Genomic DNA, 21,003 nt, shown 5'->3' with positions numbered 1-21,003 from the left:
ACTTTTATTATGTTTACTTAATATCGAAAGATGGTGGGAAGCAGAACAGTATAATATGATAGCTTAACCTCACTCATCCTGTTGGAGCTGGAGTCTCCAAATGCTGAAATGAGCAAAGGTGTAATTTTTGGACGTCTCAGAAAGATCAGCTTTCTTCTTTTAAAACTTGACCTTGGTTGGTGACTTTGTAACCTACACACCTCCTGGGTGTGGTGTTCTGTCCAGTCTAGTGGCACTGAGAGTGCTTAGAGAGAGAGATAAATGAATCTGCTCTACGGCTTTAGCCAACAGGCAGTTGGCTTTTAGCTTATGCAGTAGAGGCTCCATGCACTGAGCTCCAGAGGTCCCCAGTTCGATCCTGCCCTACAGACAGACCCCACATTACAACCTCACACCTTTGTCTCTCAGAAAGATGTCTCCCCTACTAATCAGGGATGGTTCTATGTAAGTAAGTGAGGACCTTTTAATGAATGGGGGGATGATATCTGTTCATATTTTTATGGCAGCCCTACCAGGCTAGTATAGCTGAAAGCAATTGCTGTTCAACAAGGGCAGGTGGCATGAAATGTTACAAAAGAGGTGTAATTCACAGCTGAATTAGAGGGAGGGATTCTCATCAATTTTGACACTGTTTGCTCACAAGAATGGAACCGTTAAGCAAAACATAGGGATGGTGTGATTGCAGTACACCCTGCCATTTGGCTTTTCATCAGTGGATAGTCCATCTAAAGAACAAGGACTTTGATAATTTTTCAGCCAGATTCTGAAGGCATTTGGATGTTTTATAATAGATTTTTAGAAATGTATGTACACAGCTATATGTGCATTTCTATGGTAATTGTGCATGCTAACTGCCTGTTATCAAATAACTGACTTACAGCAATTGTAATAATCAGGAGCAGCAATTATGTTTTTTGCTCAAGCACATTTCTAAACATTGGGGCAGCAATAATGATTATTAGGAAGGGTTACATCAAGGGTTGTTGACCCTTTTTAATGTTGAACAATAACAACAGATTATTCAGTTCAATGTGCTATATTTCTGTTTGGAACTGTACATAAAACTTCAGACATGAAGACTATGTGACCTGGAGATTCTGAATTGAATGATAAAAAATATTCCTCAAGGTAGTAAGTGTACAACATTGCTATTGCATTATTCCTTTTAAGTAAGTTCTGCTAAATGATCATATAAATCCAAAGCATGGAGCTGGGCAACCTCATTGGCTTGAAATTATCACCAATGAGATCTAAGAAGAGATTCCACCTCCCATGCACCCATCTATGGCATTACCCAGGTTGGTTACAAACATAATTTGAGTACTTAGGCTCCACTTCAGACCCTAGTGCTCAGACTGAATAACTGGGCTGGATGCTAGGAAAATGCACAGAGAGAAGGGGAAAGAAATCATCCACCCACCAGGTTGTATAAGCTGTATGCTGCTCTGAGGCCCAAACACATATGCCCCTTCACAAGCACATATTTTCAGATTTGCTGTTACTACATGAACCCAATCTTAGATCATAACCCTATCTGCTCTGTGCTACACATTATACTTAAATGGAAGTTATGGTCTTAAATCACTTCCAAACAGACTAAACAAAATATGATCTTGTTGAGGAAGAACAGTTCAATTATGAGGAATTTGCCTGCCTGATACAAGTAGCCGTGCCCCTTTTTCTACGACAGAGACTATTTTCCCCCCTTAATGAAAAGTATAAGGTCAAACAGTGTGTGAAGATAAACTGCAAATGATGTGCTGGTTCCTACAGGGAATAATTTACACATCTGCCTTTTTAAAAATGTTAAATTGAAGTTTTCCCCAAGTGAGTTTGCATAAATGATTGTAGCCAAGAATGTCTCTCTTTGGCCAATTTACTCTCTGTTCCTTTGCCTTTCTGGCACACCCCAGATGAAATAGTTGAGGTTGGGCAAGAGATATGCCTTGTGAATTTGGGTTTAATGAACATGAAATGTACAAAACAGACAGTTTTGGCAGATGTCATTGTAGCTCTCCAAAATGTTTGTTTTTCTCATATCAAGGCTGCACAGAGGGTAGAAATGTTTTGTGAATTTGTCTCTCCTTCTCTATTTACATGATCAATGTTAGGTCAGTTGTTTATAGCAGAATTAATGGCATTGTTTATATACTGTTTGCCTTTAAAAATGTAATTCTTCTCTCATTGCATTTTCAGGTTGCTTCTTTTTTTTTTTTTTTCCTAAAGTATAATCAGAATTGAAACAAAATCTGTTGAGCATGTGTCTGATATTCCAGACCTTATTTGAGTTCACTACTTGTATGAAATATAGCAATATGTGGAAACACTTATACAAACTGTGGTCACAAAGTCATATTTTTTTCCTCATCATAACTTTCCTTTCTGCCAAGACATTTTTTGGCAGATTTTAAAAGGTTCACTCTATTAAAAATGTTATAGACCAAATGGTTTTTAGAAGCTTTATTGGGGGCACTATTTAAACAAAGGAAGGATTGGGCACTGAAAGAATTTCAGCAGAACTTTTTTGCATAGAGAATAGTAAATATATGGAATAAAATACTCACAGAAATAGTGTGAGTGACTAAGATAATGATTTTTTTCAAAGGAATTTGGAAAACATATATAAAGAAAAATATTGAACAAGTACAATTATCATTTCAAAAGAGAGGAAGAGAACTACAACAGACTGGTATCCCAACTTCCTTGTATTTTTTAATTAATAATAATTTCCCTGATCACTGAGGCCCTGTACACACAAAAAATTACAGTACAGTATAACATCTCAGACTGTCTAATATGCCTGTGTTTATAATTGTTGATGACACTGACTATCCCTGAAGAATAGCAAAATATTGTATTAATAGCTGCAGTAATCAAAATGTTTCCTTGTGGTTTATCTTTCCAATAACATGACATTCTGATCTAAACTAGTTTCCAAAATGTTCATATGCTAATATTTAAATAACATAGTCTTGCCTTAAAAGAAGAGTTAACCAAATTTGATCCATATTTGTATTTTTTTGTAGAATAAGAATTTACTCTTTGAGAAGATAAAGGGTGGACCAAAAAGAAGAAAAAGGGTAATTGTCGGAACACAACTTGTTTTAATTTTAATATCTTGTTTCTGTGTAGCGCTGATGAAGATTAAAAAGGTAAAATCCTATTGCTGAAATGAAGAATTGGACTAATACATCTGTATTATAACTTAGAATACTACTTGAAGTCACGACATTACTGTGATAAACTACAGTGCCTGGTTCCATAAAAGTCCACTAAGCCTAAATTTTATTATTCTATCACAGCCAGCTGCATTGCATTCAGAAGATGTATTCAAGTGAAAAGCTTTCCCGTAAAATCTAAGAATTATATTAACTTGCTTTTTAAATAGGTTTTATTTTGCATAGGAAATGATTTTGAATAACATGGATAATTTCTCCTTCAAACTGAATTTTAAAAAATGAATTCCCCATAATAGGTATGTGTAAAATCCACTACCAATGCTAGATCCCTATAGAAAAGAATTCTGCCCTCAGCTGCCTGTGTCAACATGCTGTAAGGGTGTAAATCACAGCAGATTTTGTCCCTATAATTGATGTAGTTCTGTTAGTTTCAGTGAAGTTACTACTGATTTACCCCAGGTGTGAGAGGAGAATTAGGACCATTATTCTGCATCCAGATGTGTCACAAATTCAACTGAATGGGTTCTTCTCCTGATGACACAGAATTTTTGCACCCTCCATCTCGCTAACCCCTGACTTCTCTCACTGCTCCTGTCCCTTCCTCTGTCTCAGAAAAGGTATTTATCGTTCAACTTTGTTGCTGCTGCATTTCTCCATAAGAAGAAAATAGGACTTTGAAATGTAAAGTGCATTTCCACACTGGCAGCAGGGGTTCCATATTTATTAGAAAATGAGTAGTCTGTATTTGGAATAATTGAAGCAGAAAGTAAAAAAATTGTTTTTCTAACTTCCTACCTTGCAATCTCAATCAGGAAGCTGGAAGTCAAGTTGAGTTCTTTCTGATTCACACATCACCAGCCATAAACATTTTGCAGTTAGAATTTACTAATCAATTCTGATGATTACTACATGACCCAGAAGGATATCCACCTCCCTCTCCTAGACTTTTGTTGGTTTTGCAGTGCTAACAGGGAAAAAAAGTATCAACTTATTGTAAGTCAGTAAAGTAAGCGGATGTGCCTCTGGGAGCAGATATGTAGCGTAGTTTTACATAGTAGAACTGCACTTTAAGATAAGATTAGTGAAATGTGCAGATCAAAAAAAAGAAAGATGTTCTCTGTTTGCATGCTGCCTGACTTAACAGGGAATGTAATGCTTATCATCCTCATATGAGAGAATGGGTGGCCCAGTAGCTAAGGCACTAGCATGGAATTTGGGAGACAAGGATTCAATTTTCCACTCCGCTACAGCCTTCCTGTTTGACCTTGGGCAAGTCACTTAGCCTTCCTGTGCCTCAGTTTCCCATGTATAAAATGGGGATAATAGTTCCAGCTCCCTGTTAGTCCCCCTTTTCCACTGAAGAGAAGAGAATCAAGACATTAGCATTTTATTTAGATTATACTAAAGTTTCTAGTTAATCCTCTCATTTATTTCTCCACCTTGAAGGATTGCAGAGTAGGTACAAAGACTTTTTTCTTTTTAGTGGAATGGATTATTTTTTGCATTAGAGCTTATTTAGGGAAAAATTGATTTATAAATATTAAAATCTTTCCCTGGGAGCTATTTGTTCTTCATGCACTGAGAAGAAAAATTGGCAACCAGAGAATGAGTTTTAATATTTGCAAGTCAATCAGTTCTTTCTAAATAAGCTTTGTGTCAACATTCCCCCCAAAGATTTGTAAAGATGCGTGATGGAACTATATTATATCCTACTTTTACTAAACATGACAAATTATTGTAATCTAATCACATAAACACTGTGTGCATGTGAGTAATCCATAGAGTTCATTTGATTTATTTTCCTATTCGGATAAAACACATATAATATATTACTGATCTGGTCTGGTCTGGTCTGGTAGAGGCTTAGGGTTCTTATTTTCCATATAGTGGAACTAGACTACGCTGGACTGGAATCACTAGAGCAGTGAAAAATACAGTAGAGTAATCACATGGAGGGCACAAATATTCCAAGAGTAATGATATGGGCATGTCTGCTTGACTGACAGGTCATTGGGAAGACAATCTATCAGTTTACATTTGACACTCAGATCAGTAAGCATAGTTTTATATATCCATTATTGCTAGTTACCCTAGGATATATTTTCTCATTCCTAATCAGTATCTTTTTAATTAATTTTTTTTTTCAGAGTGTGAACCCATATTTGCAAGGCCAGAGACTGGACAACGTTGTAGCAAAGAAGTCTGTTCCTCATTTCTCAGATGAAGACAAGGGCACCGAATAAGTACAATGAAAATGAATGATGAAAACTCATGCCACCCTCCCGTAGATCACAATATTGCTTACATATAATCAGCTATTAAAATCCTTGCAAATGGCAGCATGTTTATTATTTATATAATTGTGGATGAAAAACAGATGTATTTATAACATTGTTCTCTTGGATAATGAAACTATGATTCTGCTTTCTGTTAAATTATGGTAATAGGACCTTTTAGTTGTTTTTGTTTTAGTCATGGAGCGCGTTTTAAAAATATTAGTCATTTTAGTAACTAAAAAACGTGAGTTAATAGCATTAAACAGCAGCTTGTAAAGTGGAAGATGATATAAAAAATTGCCCAGTTTAATTCCAGTGTTTATTCTTATATTTTCCCATGTTTGACACATGAAAATTATAGGGTTTTTTTTTTTTTTAGTTCACAGATACTGTGATTTAACAAACTAAAGTAATGATAAATGTTGTTTTACCCAGATACTTTCAGCTTTTGGTCTATTTTAATAAATATTCAAGCAATCTACAATGTTTACGGAGTGACGTTTTCCACAGTATTTGGAGGATAATCTGCCTTAGTTATTGCCATGCTAACTAGAAAACTGTGGTTTGAATCTACAGACTGAAGTATTTTTCCTGATCAGTTTTTATCATTTCACTATCTCATCCTTCCCAGACACTCACACTCATCTTGGCTACCAGCTGGTATGTCTCTAGTTTGCAGACTATGAAATCCAATGCCCCCCGTGTCCCCTCCCCCCCGTGTCCCCTCCCCCGAGTGGCTACTGGATTTGTACATTTAAAAAGTGGCTCAATTCATACTCCTATGGAATGCCATGACTGAGGAAAATGACATTTGTGTATGATAACAAAGATCTCGGGTCAGATGTAGCTTATTTGTAAGTGGGAGGCTCTCCATTGTTTTTGGACATAAGGTGTCCTGTCAGCCTAAATTCCAGGACAGGGCCCCCTTCCATTAAAACAGGGATAATCTTATAAAAATCAGGACAGGTACCAATGCTACCTGGCCCCAACACAGCACTTTATATATTCAGTATGACCCTCGGCCTCATCACAATAGAGTCACTACAACTCTGCCAATCAGCTGACTGATGATGAGTCAACACATGCACCTCTAAGTATCCAAACTGGGCTATAGTGCTGATGAGATTCCCAGCTGTAGGCTAATCAATAAGCCTCACCCTGGGCCTTCAATTTTACCAGTTGTCTGGCAATGGTAAACCCTTTATCAGGCTACGTAAATTACTTGCTTTGCTGCAAGAGAAAAAACAAAGGTGAAAAAGGACCATCATCTTTCCATGGGCATTTAATACTCCTGTGCAAGAAGCAAGGTGAAAATCTGTAGTTCCTGTGTAGCAGCCTAACCCTTGGTGCTCCACCACTGGTTAGCTCATCTCAAAAGCCCTTGTCGCTCTGGTGGACTGGGGGAGGATGCTGTTTCCCTCCTAAACCAACAAATTGATACCCACCTTCCAGTCAGGTGAGCTGTGATGGGGCCATCAGATCAAATTTTGTTACTTTTAGAAGGTATTTGGCATTGCTTTCCAACCCCACAGGCCACATTACACACTTGATATGTATTTTTCCTACATATCAAATGGCCCAGAGATTATAGTAAATGGGTTCACCTTATATTTATGAAACCTCAACCTGTGAGACAAGATACCCCCCTCACCAAAAAAAAAAAAAAAAGCTGAACAACTTAGATTAGACAGAATAAACTAGGTACAAGACTGACAGGAGATGAAATTCTACTTGAGGTTAGATGCAGGTTCACCAGATTTCCAAAAACTGGATTGAAGTGAATTTGAGTTTCCTATTGTAGCAATTAGAGCTAATGTATTATTAGAATTAATAATGCATTATTTATTCACTGATTCTTGCCTCTCTCAAACTGTTTGCAAGCAGATTGCAAAACTCTAGAATTTGCTCTACCATTTGAATTCATCATGAGTTGCTTCACATTCTTTTGTTTCTTACAAAGAATATATGAACAGAAGCTTTGAGTTGAAGGGAGTATGTTGTAGGGTGAGATTTGTAATTAGATATGGCAAGATGCTGAGCAACCTCAACTCCCAAAAACTTCATCAGACATTGACTGTACTCAGGATTTCACAGAGCCAGATCCATACTTCCTACTTATCAAGCTTACTCAACCCTTTAGCCTGTTTTCCTGCTTATTCTCCATTCAGACCAGGAGTACAAAGAAATGTTTCATTACCAGATATTGGCTCTAAAATAGAAACCAAGGGTTATATGTCATGCCATCAGTTTCAGAGCAGAACTTTCTATTGATTTCACTGGCCCAAAATATATCCCTAAACTTCTAGCTTTGTCCTGCCTGCTGCTGCTGCAGCCAGACAGAATTCTAGTGAGACAAGCTGAGTGAGGTAATATCTTTTATTGGACCAACGTCTGTTGGTGAAAGAGGCAAGCTTTCAAGCTCCACAAACCTGGAGAAAAGCTCTGTGTGGCTCAAAAGTTTGTCTCTCTCACCAACAGACGGTCCAATAGATGATATAACCTCTCCTGTGTCGTCTCCCAAATATCCAGGGACCAACAGGACTACAACAACGCTGACAGACAGAATTTGAGTTGGCTGAAGCATTTCCATGCCCTTAGATCCCATAAAGCTGGAAGAGTGTTTCTTCAGATTACCAACCCCGCCGCCCCACAATGCCTTCTCTACTGTTAGGAAAAATGGTTCTACAGGCTCTCCAGCTTTACCATATAAAGGAAGCTCATTTAATTACTTCTCAGATTAAAGACTCAACCACTAAAGTGACTCATTTTTCAGTCTTTTAATCCCTTTCATATGCTGTTCCATGTTGTTTGTACTTTGTAAATGCATAGCTTATAAAGGGAAGGGTGGGATGTGTGGTTTGCTTAATAACATCAAAAAAACTCAGGTCTGGTTCCTTTAAGAGCAGCAGGCCTCAGTCACTTTATTCACACTACATGGTGACGTGATAATTAGGCACCACACACTAACTAGATTACTGCTGAGGTACAGCCTGATAACTGTTTACAACTTCAACAAGGCCTGAGAAGCTGAACGTCTCTCAGTCATAGATCTGTGTGGAGATGGGAAAACAAGTTCTAGAGTTGGGAGATTTTTATCTTTTTTTAAACTTCATGTTACCACAAAGTAGTAAACCTTCCTTAAAGGAATTACCTGTTAAATGAACTCAAATTCATGGCAATTTGTTGAGTCCATTAAGCCCTCTTGACTGTACTTGAAATTAGGACACCCCCCAAAAAACTATTGAGAAACTGTAACCTGTGGCTTTTGTATTCTTGATAACAGGATTAACAATTCTATCTTCAGCTCTGTGTATGGCCTGCCTTTCTGAAATGGGATAGCCAGGTCCTTTCACAATCAAAAGAGACCAAAGATCCAAAAAGAACTGTAGTTGTAAATAAAGACCCCTCAATATCTTTTCCTCAGACATGCCATATTTCTGCTCTGATGGAGTCAATCAGGAATTTTTGTCATTTTAAGATTATGATAATTGTTTAATCAAATCAATAGTAAAGTATATAAAGAGGCTAATCTGCAAAGCAAACTAAATAATATAAGAATGGGTAATGAGTAAACTGATATTATTTATTTTTATTGGCACATTTATGTTTATCTAAACAAAGTCCGTTTTGACAAGCTTGTTCGGTGCCTGATAAGGGACCTTTAAACAAACTGTGTAGTAGCTCCAGCTAGTGTGAGATGAGATTTAGTAGGGTTTTAAGTAGAGCTAGTCAGAACATTTTTCTGAAACAAATGTTTTGTTGCAGCATTTTACAGAGACCTATATCACTTTGTACAACCCTACTTTTGCCAAGAAGCTTTTCAGCTGTGTGAATCATTGGGGGAATGGCAAGGAAAAGGGCAGGGAAGACCAATGACAGCTGGGCAGTTAGGGCACTGATGTTGAAGACCCAGGTTCAAATCCCTGCTCAGCATGATTTGAAGTGATCTGGGATGAAAAACTCTGCTCTGAATCAACCACAGTAGGACTATGAAGCTGGGCCTCCCAAATACCAGTTCAATACTCTGGCCACCCATACCATTTTCACAAAACACATTTGAAAAGTTTTGTCCAAAACCAAATTTGAAACCTCGAAAGTTGCTGTGGGATGGAATTGTTGTTCTCTGGTCAGCTCTAGTTGTAAGATGGTGGGTACAATTCCAATCTCATTTACAATGGTGTAAAAGTGGTGTAATCCATTGACTTCAATGGCATTACTTCTGATTTACACTGTTGTAAGAGACCAGAGATCAGGTGTCTGGTTTTTTTTAGATGAATGGGACAAAGAGTTTAAATTGCTGTAAAGTTCTCAGGTGCAGATATATTTACAATGTGCTGTGTGGAAAGAGACTGGGAAGGTGGGTAGATACAGAGGGCACAGCCACTAAAACCAAACATCGATCCATGTCAAATATCGATCCATGTCTACTACTATTCTATTAGCTGATTCAGCACAGCCAGGCTTTAAATTCCCTCTGGAGCTACTCCCTCTTCTGTGCAGGATGACACTGGATGCCAGTGAAGCAAAGGATAGCATCTGCAGTCATGCAACACCTCACCCCCGTGTCTCAGGTCAGTAGGGTCTGGTACTGCCTCTCTCTGAAATTAGACACACATCCTGATCTATACAAATTTGAAAGGGAAGGAAAATCCTTTTAGGAGAATGGAAATGCTTTGAAATTAAAAAAAACATAAAACAAAAACAATCCTGCACAAGTGCCCAAGTCCCACTGTGTGTATGTGCTGTGTGTGTACATTAAAAATTGCCAAATACAGTTTTAAACAAATTAACTGCAAATTTGTTCCTCCTTTACTTACCTAGCAAGAACTGTGTTCAAGTTGTCATGCTTCCTGTAGGTGGGCCAGCCACATCTCAAACCCCTACTACAAATTAAGGGAAGCAGCCTTACAGTTTTCTGTTAGTAAGTATTTATTTATCATTTTAAAATCTACACGGGTGTTGCATTAATGATTTAGGATTTCAGGTTTTTTGTTTTGTTTTTTTTTAATTAAAGCACTGCTGTTCCCCTTTAAACGTAAACATAAGGGCATTTAAGCACTGGAACAAGCTGTCATCCCTGTCACTGGAGAACAAGTTAGATAAACAACTGTCAGGGATGGTCAAGTATAATTTGTCCTGTCTCAGTGCAAGGGGCTGGACTAGATGACCTCTTGCAGTCCCGTCCAGCCCTATGATTCTCGATAGGGAAAACCCCTTGAATACAAAAGTGAAAATCTTTAGCTGGTATAAATTTGGTTGTAGCTCCATTGAAATCAATGACAATAGCAGCAACTTGATTCAGCTGAGGATCTGCTCCAGAAAGGGAGAAAAGCCCTTAGGAAAAGTTTCCATTTCACTCAGTAGGAATCAGTGGCTACTCCCTCCCCCTTCCCAGTTCTTCTTTCCTTCCCACCTTCCTTTTAGGCACGCACGAGCCTTTAGTCCTCTAAATCCTGGTTGAACAAATAAACCCCCCATGATTAAAGATGGAATCCAGCCCATGCTGATGCTGACAAGCTTCTCTGACATACTAACCCATTGGCAGTGAACTATTTAAAGGCAAACTTTAAGAGGAAAATACTTTGCAATAGAAGATGTGGAAGAAGACCCCCATCCTCTATACACCCAGGGATATGGCTGGGTAACATGGGGTTACAACCCAAACACATGCATTCCAAACAGACTTGTTTCTCTGTGGAACAATGAAAGAGTTAAGTAAATCATTCCCCAGATATGTACAGTACCAGATCTCCCACATTCATACTTTCTGCCATTAGTTGAAGAATGGGGTTGAATTCCAGTGCTTCATCCTAATTCACCATGAGGAGGAAGTATGTAGTATCTGATCATGTTTGCTTTATTTATGATGCTAACTGCTTTCCAGTGACTATGTGATTCTTGACAATAGGAATATGTGCTGGCCATGTGTTGAACACATGGCAGCATTACAAATCTTAAATGATTGTGGATGCCATGTCAGCAGCATTAGCAACTGGAGCTGAAAGAGCTTAGAAAACTCGCCTGGCTATTTTCTTGGATGGAGACTTGGGTAGGGGGAGAGGAAAGGGAGGGGTTTAGGAGTTGGAAATATAGGGATTTGGGCTGAAAGACTAGGGAGATCTAAATCATCTTTTGCCTATTACAAAGTTCATAATTATTATCACTTAACTCATAGAATCAAACTCTTATTTCAATACATGGACATAACATGGGTGTCTTCTATATTTAATTGCAAAATTTCCTCATCCGACTATCTTCTCCAAAAAAACCAAGGGTGGGAATCAGTGGCTCAATTTCATTGTAAAATGACTAAGGCAAAGGAGAATGCACAAAGAAGAACAAATCATGAGCTGTTTGCTAATGGCCTCAAAGAACCTCTCTCCTTCCCTGACTGTTGTCACTCATTTACAGACCACTGAATCTTGAGTTTAAATGTATAAATCTTGTCTACTTTTAAGCTCAATTTTTGTCCTGAACTGAATGGACAAATGACCATTGTTGTGGCCATGTTTGTCCCAGATATGAGACAGCCAAGGTGTGTGAGGTAATATCTTTTATTGGCCCAACTTCTGTTGGTGAAAGAGACAGGATTTTGAGCTTACTGCAGGAAGAGTCCCTGTACTGTGAGTGGGACTACACCCTGGAGCAGGGACTGCACCTGTTTGTAGGATCAAGCCTGCCTAAGAAATACCCCAGAATCCACTTCCCATTTCAGATGGAGCTATCCCTTTGCAGGAGAGGGCCAAGATATTACCCTGATTAGATACATTGAGGTAAAAACTACAGTGCCTTGTCTCCACTAGGCTTTAATGTCAAGATAGCTATCTGGATATTAAAACATACCTTTTTTGCCGTGAAGGCATAGCCAAAGAAGGCACAGCTCTCATGCCAAAAGAGCTTACCATATGAAAGGGATGAATTCCCCCTAAATGCAGGAAAATATACCACCCCACCTTCCTTGTCCCCCTCAGTTAGATGGTGGGGGCAGAAAGTAGCTATGATTTTTTTAGATTTCATAGATTTGATAGATTTCACCTTGGCTGACTCCAAAGGATTCTTTTTTCTAACTTTGCCGTAATATTTTTTTAAACAGGGAAAGCTGTTTGGTTTGGTTTTTTTCTAGACATATGTTCATTTTGAAGCCATATAAAGAAATAATACCTTCTGCACAAGAGCTCCTAGTTCTATCTGGTTCCAAACCAAAAAGCCCCTCTGTAGTTTGATCTGAAGTGTGATTGATTTGGTCACTAGCAGGCTGACTTCTTCACTTACGTCTTTTGGGCACTAAGGCTTCCCTAGGGGAAAATATTTAGACTCTTCATCTTTTTAAAAGTGCATCCAGAAGCCCAAAATGTTTGATAACTGATTCATTGCAAACACCTACATAAAGGTTCCTAAATTATTTACAGAAGCTCTCTTAGCATCAAGTGGATTTACACTTTTGCAGGTATTTTTAATGTCACATAATTTGTATAATTTCATTTCACTAGACTGAGAATGAAAGCAGCTGAAAGGGAATGAACAGGCAGTTGTTTGTGGGGAATGAAATGACAGTTCTTTCATTACTTTAAGCAGCTCCGTAAAAGGGCCTGCATTTGGGGAATAAAGCCTGAGTACTGGAAACTGCTAATTACAATTCAAAACACTGGAATAAGGGAAAAGATCAAGTAGTAAACTTCCCATCACCCTTAGCTAAACTGGGACTAAAAGAGCAATTTTTGACAGGGAAACAGAAGAAGTAAACCAGAACAGTTGGAAATACAAAGACAAAAGAGTTGGCCCCAGACTCGTCTGTGCAGTTTCCCAGAAATGAAAAAGTTGTTGGCAATTTTTTAAAGGGGAGATTTTTGGTAACAATACAGATAAAAGATACAGATTTTGTAATTTTTTTAATTATTTTTTTCTTTTAACTCTGTAAGCACTTAGAATCCCTGTTCTAAATCATAACATGCACAGTGAAGTTAATGTGTCTTTTCACAGGGGAAAAGAAGAGTATATCAAATAAATGTAGGGTTTTCCAGTAAGGGTCTCCAAACTGAGGCCTAGATCCCACAATGACTTATGCATATGCTTAATTTTCTCTATTCTGAGTAGTCCCACTGAATGTAAAATTAAGCACCTGCATAACTCTTTGCAGGACTGGGGACTTAGACTCCCCGCCCCAGTTCAAGCATCTAAGCACATGCTTAAATCCACCCCTATTCAGCAAAGCAGTTAAGCAAGTGCTTAACTTTAAGCACATTCTTAAGTCTCATTAAAGTCAAGGAAGACTGCTGAATGAGAGCCCTGTCTGGAAGGGTGCTCAGAGAAGAAGACAGTTTGGTTACAGCATTTCTTTGCCTGTTCCAGGCTTTGCTGATAACAATTCTAATAGCAGAGACTTCACTTTTGCCTTGGAATGATGAATTTTGATGAAGGCAAATTACAAAATTTTAAAGCTCTTGTTTCACACTACAGTTCCCCATTCCTGGCTTCCATATGAGGATTTCAAAGTCTTTATAAAACATCTATGTATTAAGGCTCATAAGTAAGTAAACATTAGAGGATAACATTTTCAAAAGTGGGTACATAACTTAGGGGCCTCATTCCCAAGTAACTTAAGAGCTTCTGAAAATTGTATGCATTATCACTATTTTATAGAGAGGGAAACCGAGGCACAGGAAGGTTAAAAATGACCTGTAAGTGAAAAAGAAAAGATTTGTCTTTTTGTTTTGCTTCTTGATTATGTATAAAGTGAGCCTATAGAAAATGGGAGGATAGATGTTCTGCTCATTTTTAACTTAACAGGAATGTCATTTTATTTTGCTGTTAGTCTCCCTGAAGCACCCAGAAATGTGGACTGAGTGCTTTCATAGCCATTAATTAATTTTCTTCCTGTAGTTTATTAGCCATTTGAATTACATAGGCATTTAAAACTTTTCAATTTTGTTTTGTTTTTCAAGTCTACATTAAAATAATTTACCCGCTCAGATAAGTGTTTCGATTTCTTGGTGCATGTGATATTATAATCTAACTAGTTCTCCATTCTTCCAGAGACTTTCAGGTTTTTTTTTGTTTTTTTTTTTTTAAATATGTGGAGAGACTTAAAAATGTTCAGACTTCAGAACTTTTCACATAATAAAGAAGCAAAAAAGGCAGAAACCCAATTTTATTTTTTCCTTTGCAGGTCACTTTTTAAGTAAATTATGCTAGGTCAAAGGTATTTATGCACCTAACTCCCATTCTTTTCAGTGGGAGTTAGGCACCTAAATACTTTTGAGGATCTGATCAAAGTGGCAAAGCCAGGACTAGAATGCAGGATTTCTTGACTTTCAATTACTTGCTTTAACCACTAAACCAACTGTACTGTGAGTATTTAAAAAGCAAACCACCTTGTTTATTTGTTGGTTGGCTGAGAAAATGCAGTATCCTGAATTATATATGTTTAAGAAACAGCAAAGAGCTTTGTATAGCAATGCAGAGAGGGAAAACAAATGCAAATAGATCATTGCTAGAAATGTATACGTGATATTTACGAATATATTAGTAATGTACATGATTGCATTATGTCAGACAGAATGTTGCTGCCAGGTTGTGAGATGCAGCAGGGAGTGGGAAGGGAATCTTTCACTCCTGTAACAACTGGAAGCAGTATTTCACTGCTGTCATGTCACAATGTGAACTATGTAAGCAAAGAACACATGACAAGCTACTCAGATCCTCATTTCATAACTTTATAATCTAAAGGTTTCTTGTATGTATGTGAACCCAGATGCATTGTACCCCTCATTACTGGAATCACCCCTTCTGTCACAGTTCCATAACTATCTCAAAAGCAAAGCATATCAACAAATATATCATCATGGCAGCAAATCTTCAATAAGCAGGAACTTAGCAAAGTAAAAAAAAAAACACATGCAAAGGGCAGAGGATTTTTTATGGGGATTTTATAGCTCTCAGTTTCTTGTTAATGTCTTCTGGAGCCACCAATTATGCAAGACATATCACTAGAATTGTGAACAGAATAATAAAAATGTTCGGCTGACAAACCGTATTTCCCTATTTGGAATGCAACAATATAGTTGTCTGGCACTTAAAGTTTAGCCTATTGGCACATATGGATAGTCTGTATCTACACATCTTATACTACACACAAGATAATCTAAATCTTTCCAGACATTATACCACAAGACCACATTTTTCAAAATGGGTGCCTAAAGGCAAGCTCTTAAATCCAGCTATATGCACTCAGTTATGACCCTCATCTTACTCCCGTTCACCTCAAGGGTGCAGAATCAAGCCCTAACTGGTCTGAGTTTCGAAAGGGCTGAGAACCCAACAGCTACCATTGACTTCCGGGGAAAGCTAGGATGCTTGACTCTGCTAAAAGTCAGACCACTTCTTTAAGTTCCTAAAAATGGAGTTAGGAGCCTAACTAGTGGCATCCAGTTTTGAAAATCTTGGCCAAAATGCTTTAGTTACCGCTGCAGACCAGAATGAAAAGTTTTGGGAAAAGCAAATATGCCTTTAATTTATTTTTCTCTCCTGAACATTGGGGAACATGTCATGCCTCCTCCCCACCTGCCCTCCCTCCCCCCCCGCATTGTACTTTATGTGATATTTGTGCGCTTGGTAAAAATAGACAGACAAATGCATGGACATTATTGTTGAAATGCCAAAGCAACACATAGTTACTGTGTATTATGTATAATCACAGCACTGTTTAATCACATTAAAATGCATAATGAAACAATAATGAATGAGCAAACAGTTGTTACATTCTTACCTTTACTATACAAGGGAAGGCAGTGAAAAAAATTAGGTCACAGTGAGAGACTTAAGCCCAATGGGTAGGCAAAGGCCCGAGAACCAAGAAACCTGAGTTGTGCTCATAGCTTTGACACCAACTAGCTCTCTGACTTTGTGCAAGTCACTTAACACCTCTGTGCCTCACATTCATCATCTGTACAATAAGGATAATGAGACTTGCCTTCTTTTCTAAGGCACACTGAGATTTATGCATCTATAGCATGATGTAAGTATTACTAGGATGAGACCCCCCAGATGTTGTGCCGCAATTGGTAGAATGGTAAAAAAAAAAGGGTTTTCTCTGTGTGTGTGCATGTGTACAAGGCTACAGATTTCATTTTAGTCTTTTTCGTGCTTGACATATCCTCTTTCTCCCTGAAAGGCATCATAGGTGCGAGGAAAGCATGTGAGACCAAGAAGCAGATGCTTCCAAGTTTTAAGCATGCTTCTGCCATAATCTCCCTCAGTGCTATTGGCCATGTCAGGTGAAATCTTGGCCCCACTGAAGTCAATGGTAAAACTCCCATAAGGAGCCAATATGGTCAGGATTTCACCCTCTCTCTTTGTTCCAAATAAATATGCTTATTGCACAGATGAGGAACCTATGGAAAAAAGCGTTATTAAAAAATTTAAGGCTTCCCCCCATCCAGCATGTTTTGCCAAAAATGTTGAAATGTTATGGGCAATGCTGTTTGTATAGCACTTTACTAACCTATAATTTATAGGGCAGTTGAGAGGATGAATTAAAGTTTGTACAGTTTTTTTTCCAACATAACATGGGATATAATTACTCAAACAATTTCCATTTATTTGCTTAAAAGTAAAAATAATCGTACTAGACAAACTTCATCCCCGGTGTCAATCCAGCCTGGTCGATGGGGTTACAATGGGGAAGAATTTGGCCTCTCTTTCCACACTACAGCATTATATTTACATCACCCTAAAGTTTATTTTGTTTTAATCTGACAATAAATGAAGTGTTTAGTATTGTGGTGTATTTGGACTTGTTTTGTTAAAGGACCACATATATTGAGCTCTATCCTCCAGCCTTTATTCAGACAAAACTCCCTGGATGAAAATCCTGGCCCCCTGGCAGTCAATGGTAAAAATTCCACAGGGACAAGATTTACTCCCTGAGTTCAGTGGGAATTTTGCCTGAGTTAGGAATAAAGAGTCGGGCCTTTGGTTTGAAACTGATTTTGTATTTGCTTATGAGAAGGAATTTGGTTCAAATGTGGAGTGAGCTCAGTCTTTGCTGTTCAGAGGCTTGGTATGAAGAACATGTCTAGGTCATGATCCTGATGCCTTTCTTCATGGGGATAATCTTTATTCACACGAGACTTGAAATTGAAGCAAACAAGACAACATGGTGTGGCTGGATTACTCACATGAACAGGAATTGCAGGCTTGAGGCTTTCAGGTATGTCTACACAGCCATTAAACACTGGTGGCCAGTCTGGGTCAGCTGACTCAAGCTTGCAGGGCTCGGGCTACAGGGCTAAAAATTGCTGTGTCGACATTCAGGCTCCAGCCCAAGCCCAAATGTCTACATTGCAAACCAGCCCTCAAACCCAAGTCAGCTGACCTGGGCCAGCTACAGGTGTTTAATTGGAGTGTAGACATACCCTTATTCCACTGTAGACGTACTGTTAGTCAGCAGAATATCTGAAATCAAAGCACCCCAAACCCTTCTCCCCCCATCCTATCCAGAACATTTATTACTGTCACAGCTACTGATGGCAGGAAGGAGAAGTGAAAATGCTTCTTCTTCTTCTTCTTTCTTTACTCCCTCCCTCCCTATTTTTTACCCTTCCATCTGGAGCCCTGCAGGACTTTTCTAATTCTTCTCCCTTCCTGTAGGCATCACAGCTTGTTAGCTTTGTTGATCGCTTCCCACCCCACCTGCCCTTCCCTTTCCCCACCCCCACGGCTTTATATCTCACACATTCTAATGTAATCCAAAATAGACTGTGCCCATCGGATATATGTTAAACTAATCAAGTGTTGGACTAGAATGTTACTTCAGCACTTCATGTCTCATTAACAGCATACAGTATTTCAAGATTATGTATCTGAAGTGTTAATGGACTGTAAAGGTGTTTTTCATCCACTCTTTTAGTGTGTGTGCCTTTCTCAATGAACTCTATTGCTCAGGATATCACCGTCTTTTTATAGTAAACTCCTTCTGATACAGAGTCTTCACTTACCCAAGTCCTGGAGATCACAGTCTTATATGTCGCCAGACATCTAACTTTTCCAATGGAATGAAGACATCCTCCTGAACCTCTGCGGACACATCCGGCAAAAAACAGCACTGAAATGAGGCATACTTGATCCTTCAAAGTACAGATGTCATAACACAATAATTGCTCTGCCAAATTGCTCCAGCTACTCCCTCCACCATAGATACACCTACCACAGGGAAGACAGTTAAATGCTGGAATTTAATTTTGTGGCCCATGACACAAATAAGGACACATTCTTTTAGAACTTCTGCATGTCTATTGATTATGGCACCTTGCCCTCTTCCCCCACCTTACTGACTCATTCCGTGTGACTATTGCCAGCTGCAGGCAGAAGAGTTAAGGTTGCATTGCAGGAGTGGCGTATGTCTTAACTCTTCATTTCCTTGTCTTCAGAGTTTAAGTGTAGTCACTCCATATGTTCTGGAAGGACATGATGTACCAAAGGACAAGCTTCACTCTGTGGTAACAAAGTTTTTGGGCTGTTACATATTCACCTGAAAAACAAATGAATATGGTGGTTTATAAATTATATTTTCATATATGTCATCAAAAGACAGAAAACATCCCTAGTTGCTGCCATACACAAACCACTCGTTATTTTGTTAGCAATTGTTGAATTTTATTTGATTGCTTTAGTTTTTCCTCTTAAATTAGGGCCAGATTCACAGCCCTGCTGTGTGAAGTGAAGTCCTCGCTCTGGTGAACAGAACAGGCACAGCACAGAGTCCAGCAGCTCAAACTGACCCCACCACTCTCGTTCTGTTTACTTCACTCCTGACCTAGAGGAACTGTGTCTAGGAGCGAGAAGAGTCATTTGGTTTCTATGCATATTAGGCCAGAAGCTCAGCTGGTATAAATCAGTGTAGTTCCATTGAAGTAACTACAGCTAGGCCGATTTATTGCAGCAGAGGATTTGGCCCTCATCCGCCTTAGGTTTGTCTGCATAGGATTTTAATAAAGACACCAATTGTCTTGGCAACGATGATAAACTGAGTTGTGCTCAAAGTTAGCTGCAGCGGAGAGGGGCTGAGACCAAGCATACTTTTCTCTGCAGGGACAATTTTTCACTCTTTTACTAAAACAAAGGGGCAAAGTACCCCAGGGCAAAAAGAATGGAATAGGAATGTAAAGAAATGCAATTTTAAAGAGGCAAAGAGCGTAGTTAATTTGAGAGCTCAATCTGCTCTGCATTGCAGTGCCCATTTTTACTGCTCCATACGTTCACCTGCTTCTGTACTCCTCCGCATGGATCTGTACTACAGAAAAATGTGAGTGTCCCACTAGAGCTCTGGCTATACTACAGATTTTTACACTGGGCTTCCACTATTTCAACTGCTCTGGTGGTAGCAACATGGGGATCTCCAGTGTGGCAAAGGTACTGGTGATGTCTGGAAATTTTACCACCATGCCAGTTAAACCTGCAGACAGTAGTAAATACACCAGAGCCATGTCTTCACTAAGGCTCCCATCAGTGGAGCTGAACTGATCGCAGCAGTTAGGAGAATTTTTTTGCTACGATGCCCTACTATAGAGAGGCAGGAAAGTCTTCCAGGGTAGGTAAGATCTGAATTGCTGATGTTAAAAGGATAACCAGAACAAGCCCTGCCAAGTCTTCTTTGTTCAACGTAAAGAAACAAAAAATGGGCCTAAGCCATTTTTCTGGCGGGGCGGGTGAGGGGGCGGGAGGGAATGGGTTAGCTTTAATTCTATCTCTTTGGCCATGTTCAACAATCAGGCAACTACAGCAAGAAATAGTCACCATTTTTCTCCCAACACAACTTGACAATTTGCTTGTCTTTCAATGGTGTTTTCATGAACAACATCCAGGTGAGCAAGGTTTGACTTGCAGGACTGCTTCTCTAGCACCAGTATGCCACAAATACTTGCCTAACAGATAGTGCAAAAAAAGTTTTACATTGAAAGTGCTCTAGTAAGCATCTGAACACACTTTGGGGGTTGGATTGAGGAGAGGGGTCAGAGGCGGGTCAGAAACAGCAGGGAATATTAATCGATTCATACTTTCTAAGGCCAGAAGGTACCATTGCAATCATCTAGTCTGACCTCCTGTATAACCATGGGCCAGCTAATTTCCCCAAAATAATTCCTATAGATTAGCTTTGAGAAAAACACCCAATCTTGATTTTAAAATGGTCAGTGTTAGAGAATCCACCACGACCCTTGTAAGTTGTTCCAATGGTTAATTTATCTCATGGTTAAAAATTTATGCCTTATCTCCAGTTTGAATTTGTCTAGCTTCCACTTCCAGCCATTGGCTCGTGTTATACCTTTCTCTGTTAGATTGAAGAGCCTATTACTACAGATCTGATCCCCATATAGATACATCTACACTGTAATAAAGTCACCCCTTAACCATCTCTTTGTTAAGCTACATAGATTGAGCTTGTTGAGTCTATCACTATGAAGCATGTTTTCTAATCCTTTAATCATTTTTGTGGCTCCTCTCTGAACTCTCTCCACTTTATCAAAATCCTTCTTGAACTGTGGGCACCAGAA

At 38.8% G+C, this 21,003-nt stretch overlaps 1 protein-coding gene across 1 annotated transcript in view; it reads left to right on the top strand.

Annotated features, from left to right (window-relative positions):
• Positions 1-17,230, top strand: part of LOC140913109 (neuroendocrine protein 7B2) — a 96,128-nt gene extending 78,898 nt beyond the window's left edge. Inside the window, exons 5-6 of the mRNA XM_073348847.2 lie at positions 3,027-3,080; positions 5,327-17,230. Coding sequence (XP_073204948.1) covers positions 3,027-3,080; positions 5,327-5,422 — 150 coding nt within the window. The 3' untranslated portion in view covers positions 5,423-17,230. The remainder of the gene's footprint in view (positions 1-3,026; positions 3,081-5,326) is intronic.
• The last annotated feature ends 3,773 nt before the right edge of the window (positions 17,231-21,003 follow it).

Source organism: Lepidochelys kempii, chromosome 6, assembly GCF_965140285.1.
Source record: "Lepidochelys kempii isolate rLepKem1 chromosome 6, rLepKem1.hap1, whole genome shotgun sequence".
NCBI classification, from domain to species: Eukaryota; Metazoa; Chordata; order Testudines; family Cheloniidae; genus Lepidochelys; species Lepidochelys kempii.
Note: the sequence above shows the minus strand (reverse complement) of the source record. Positions and strands in the feature narration are given on the sequence as shown.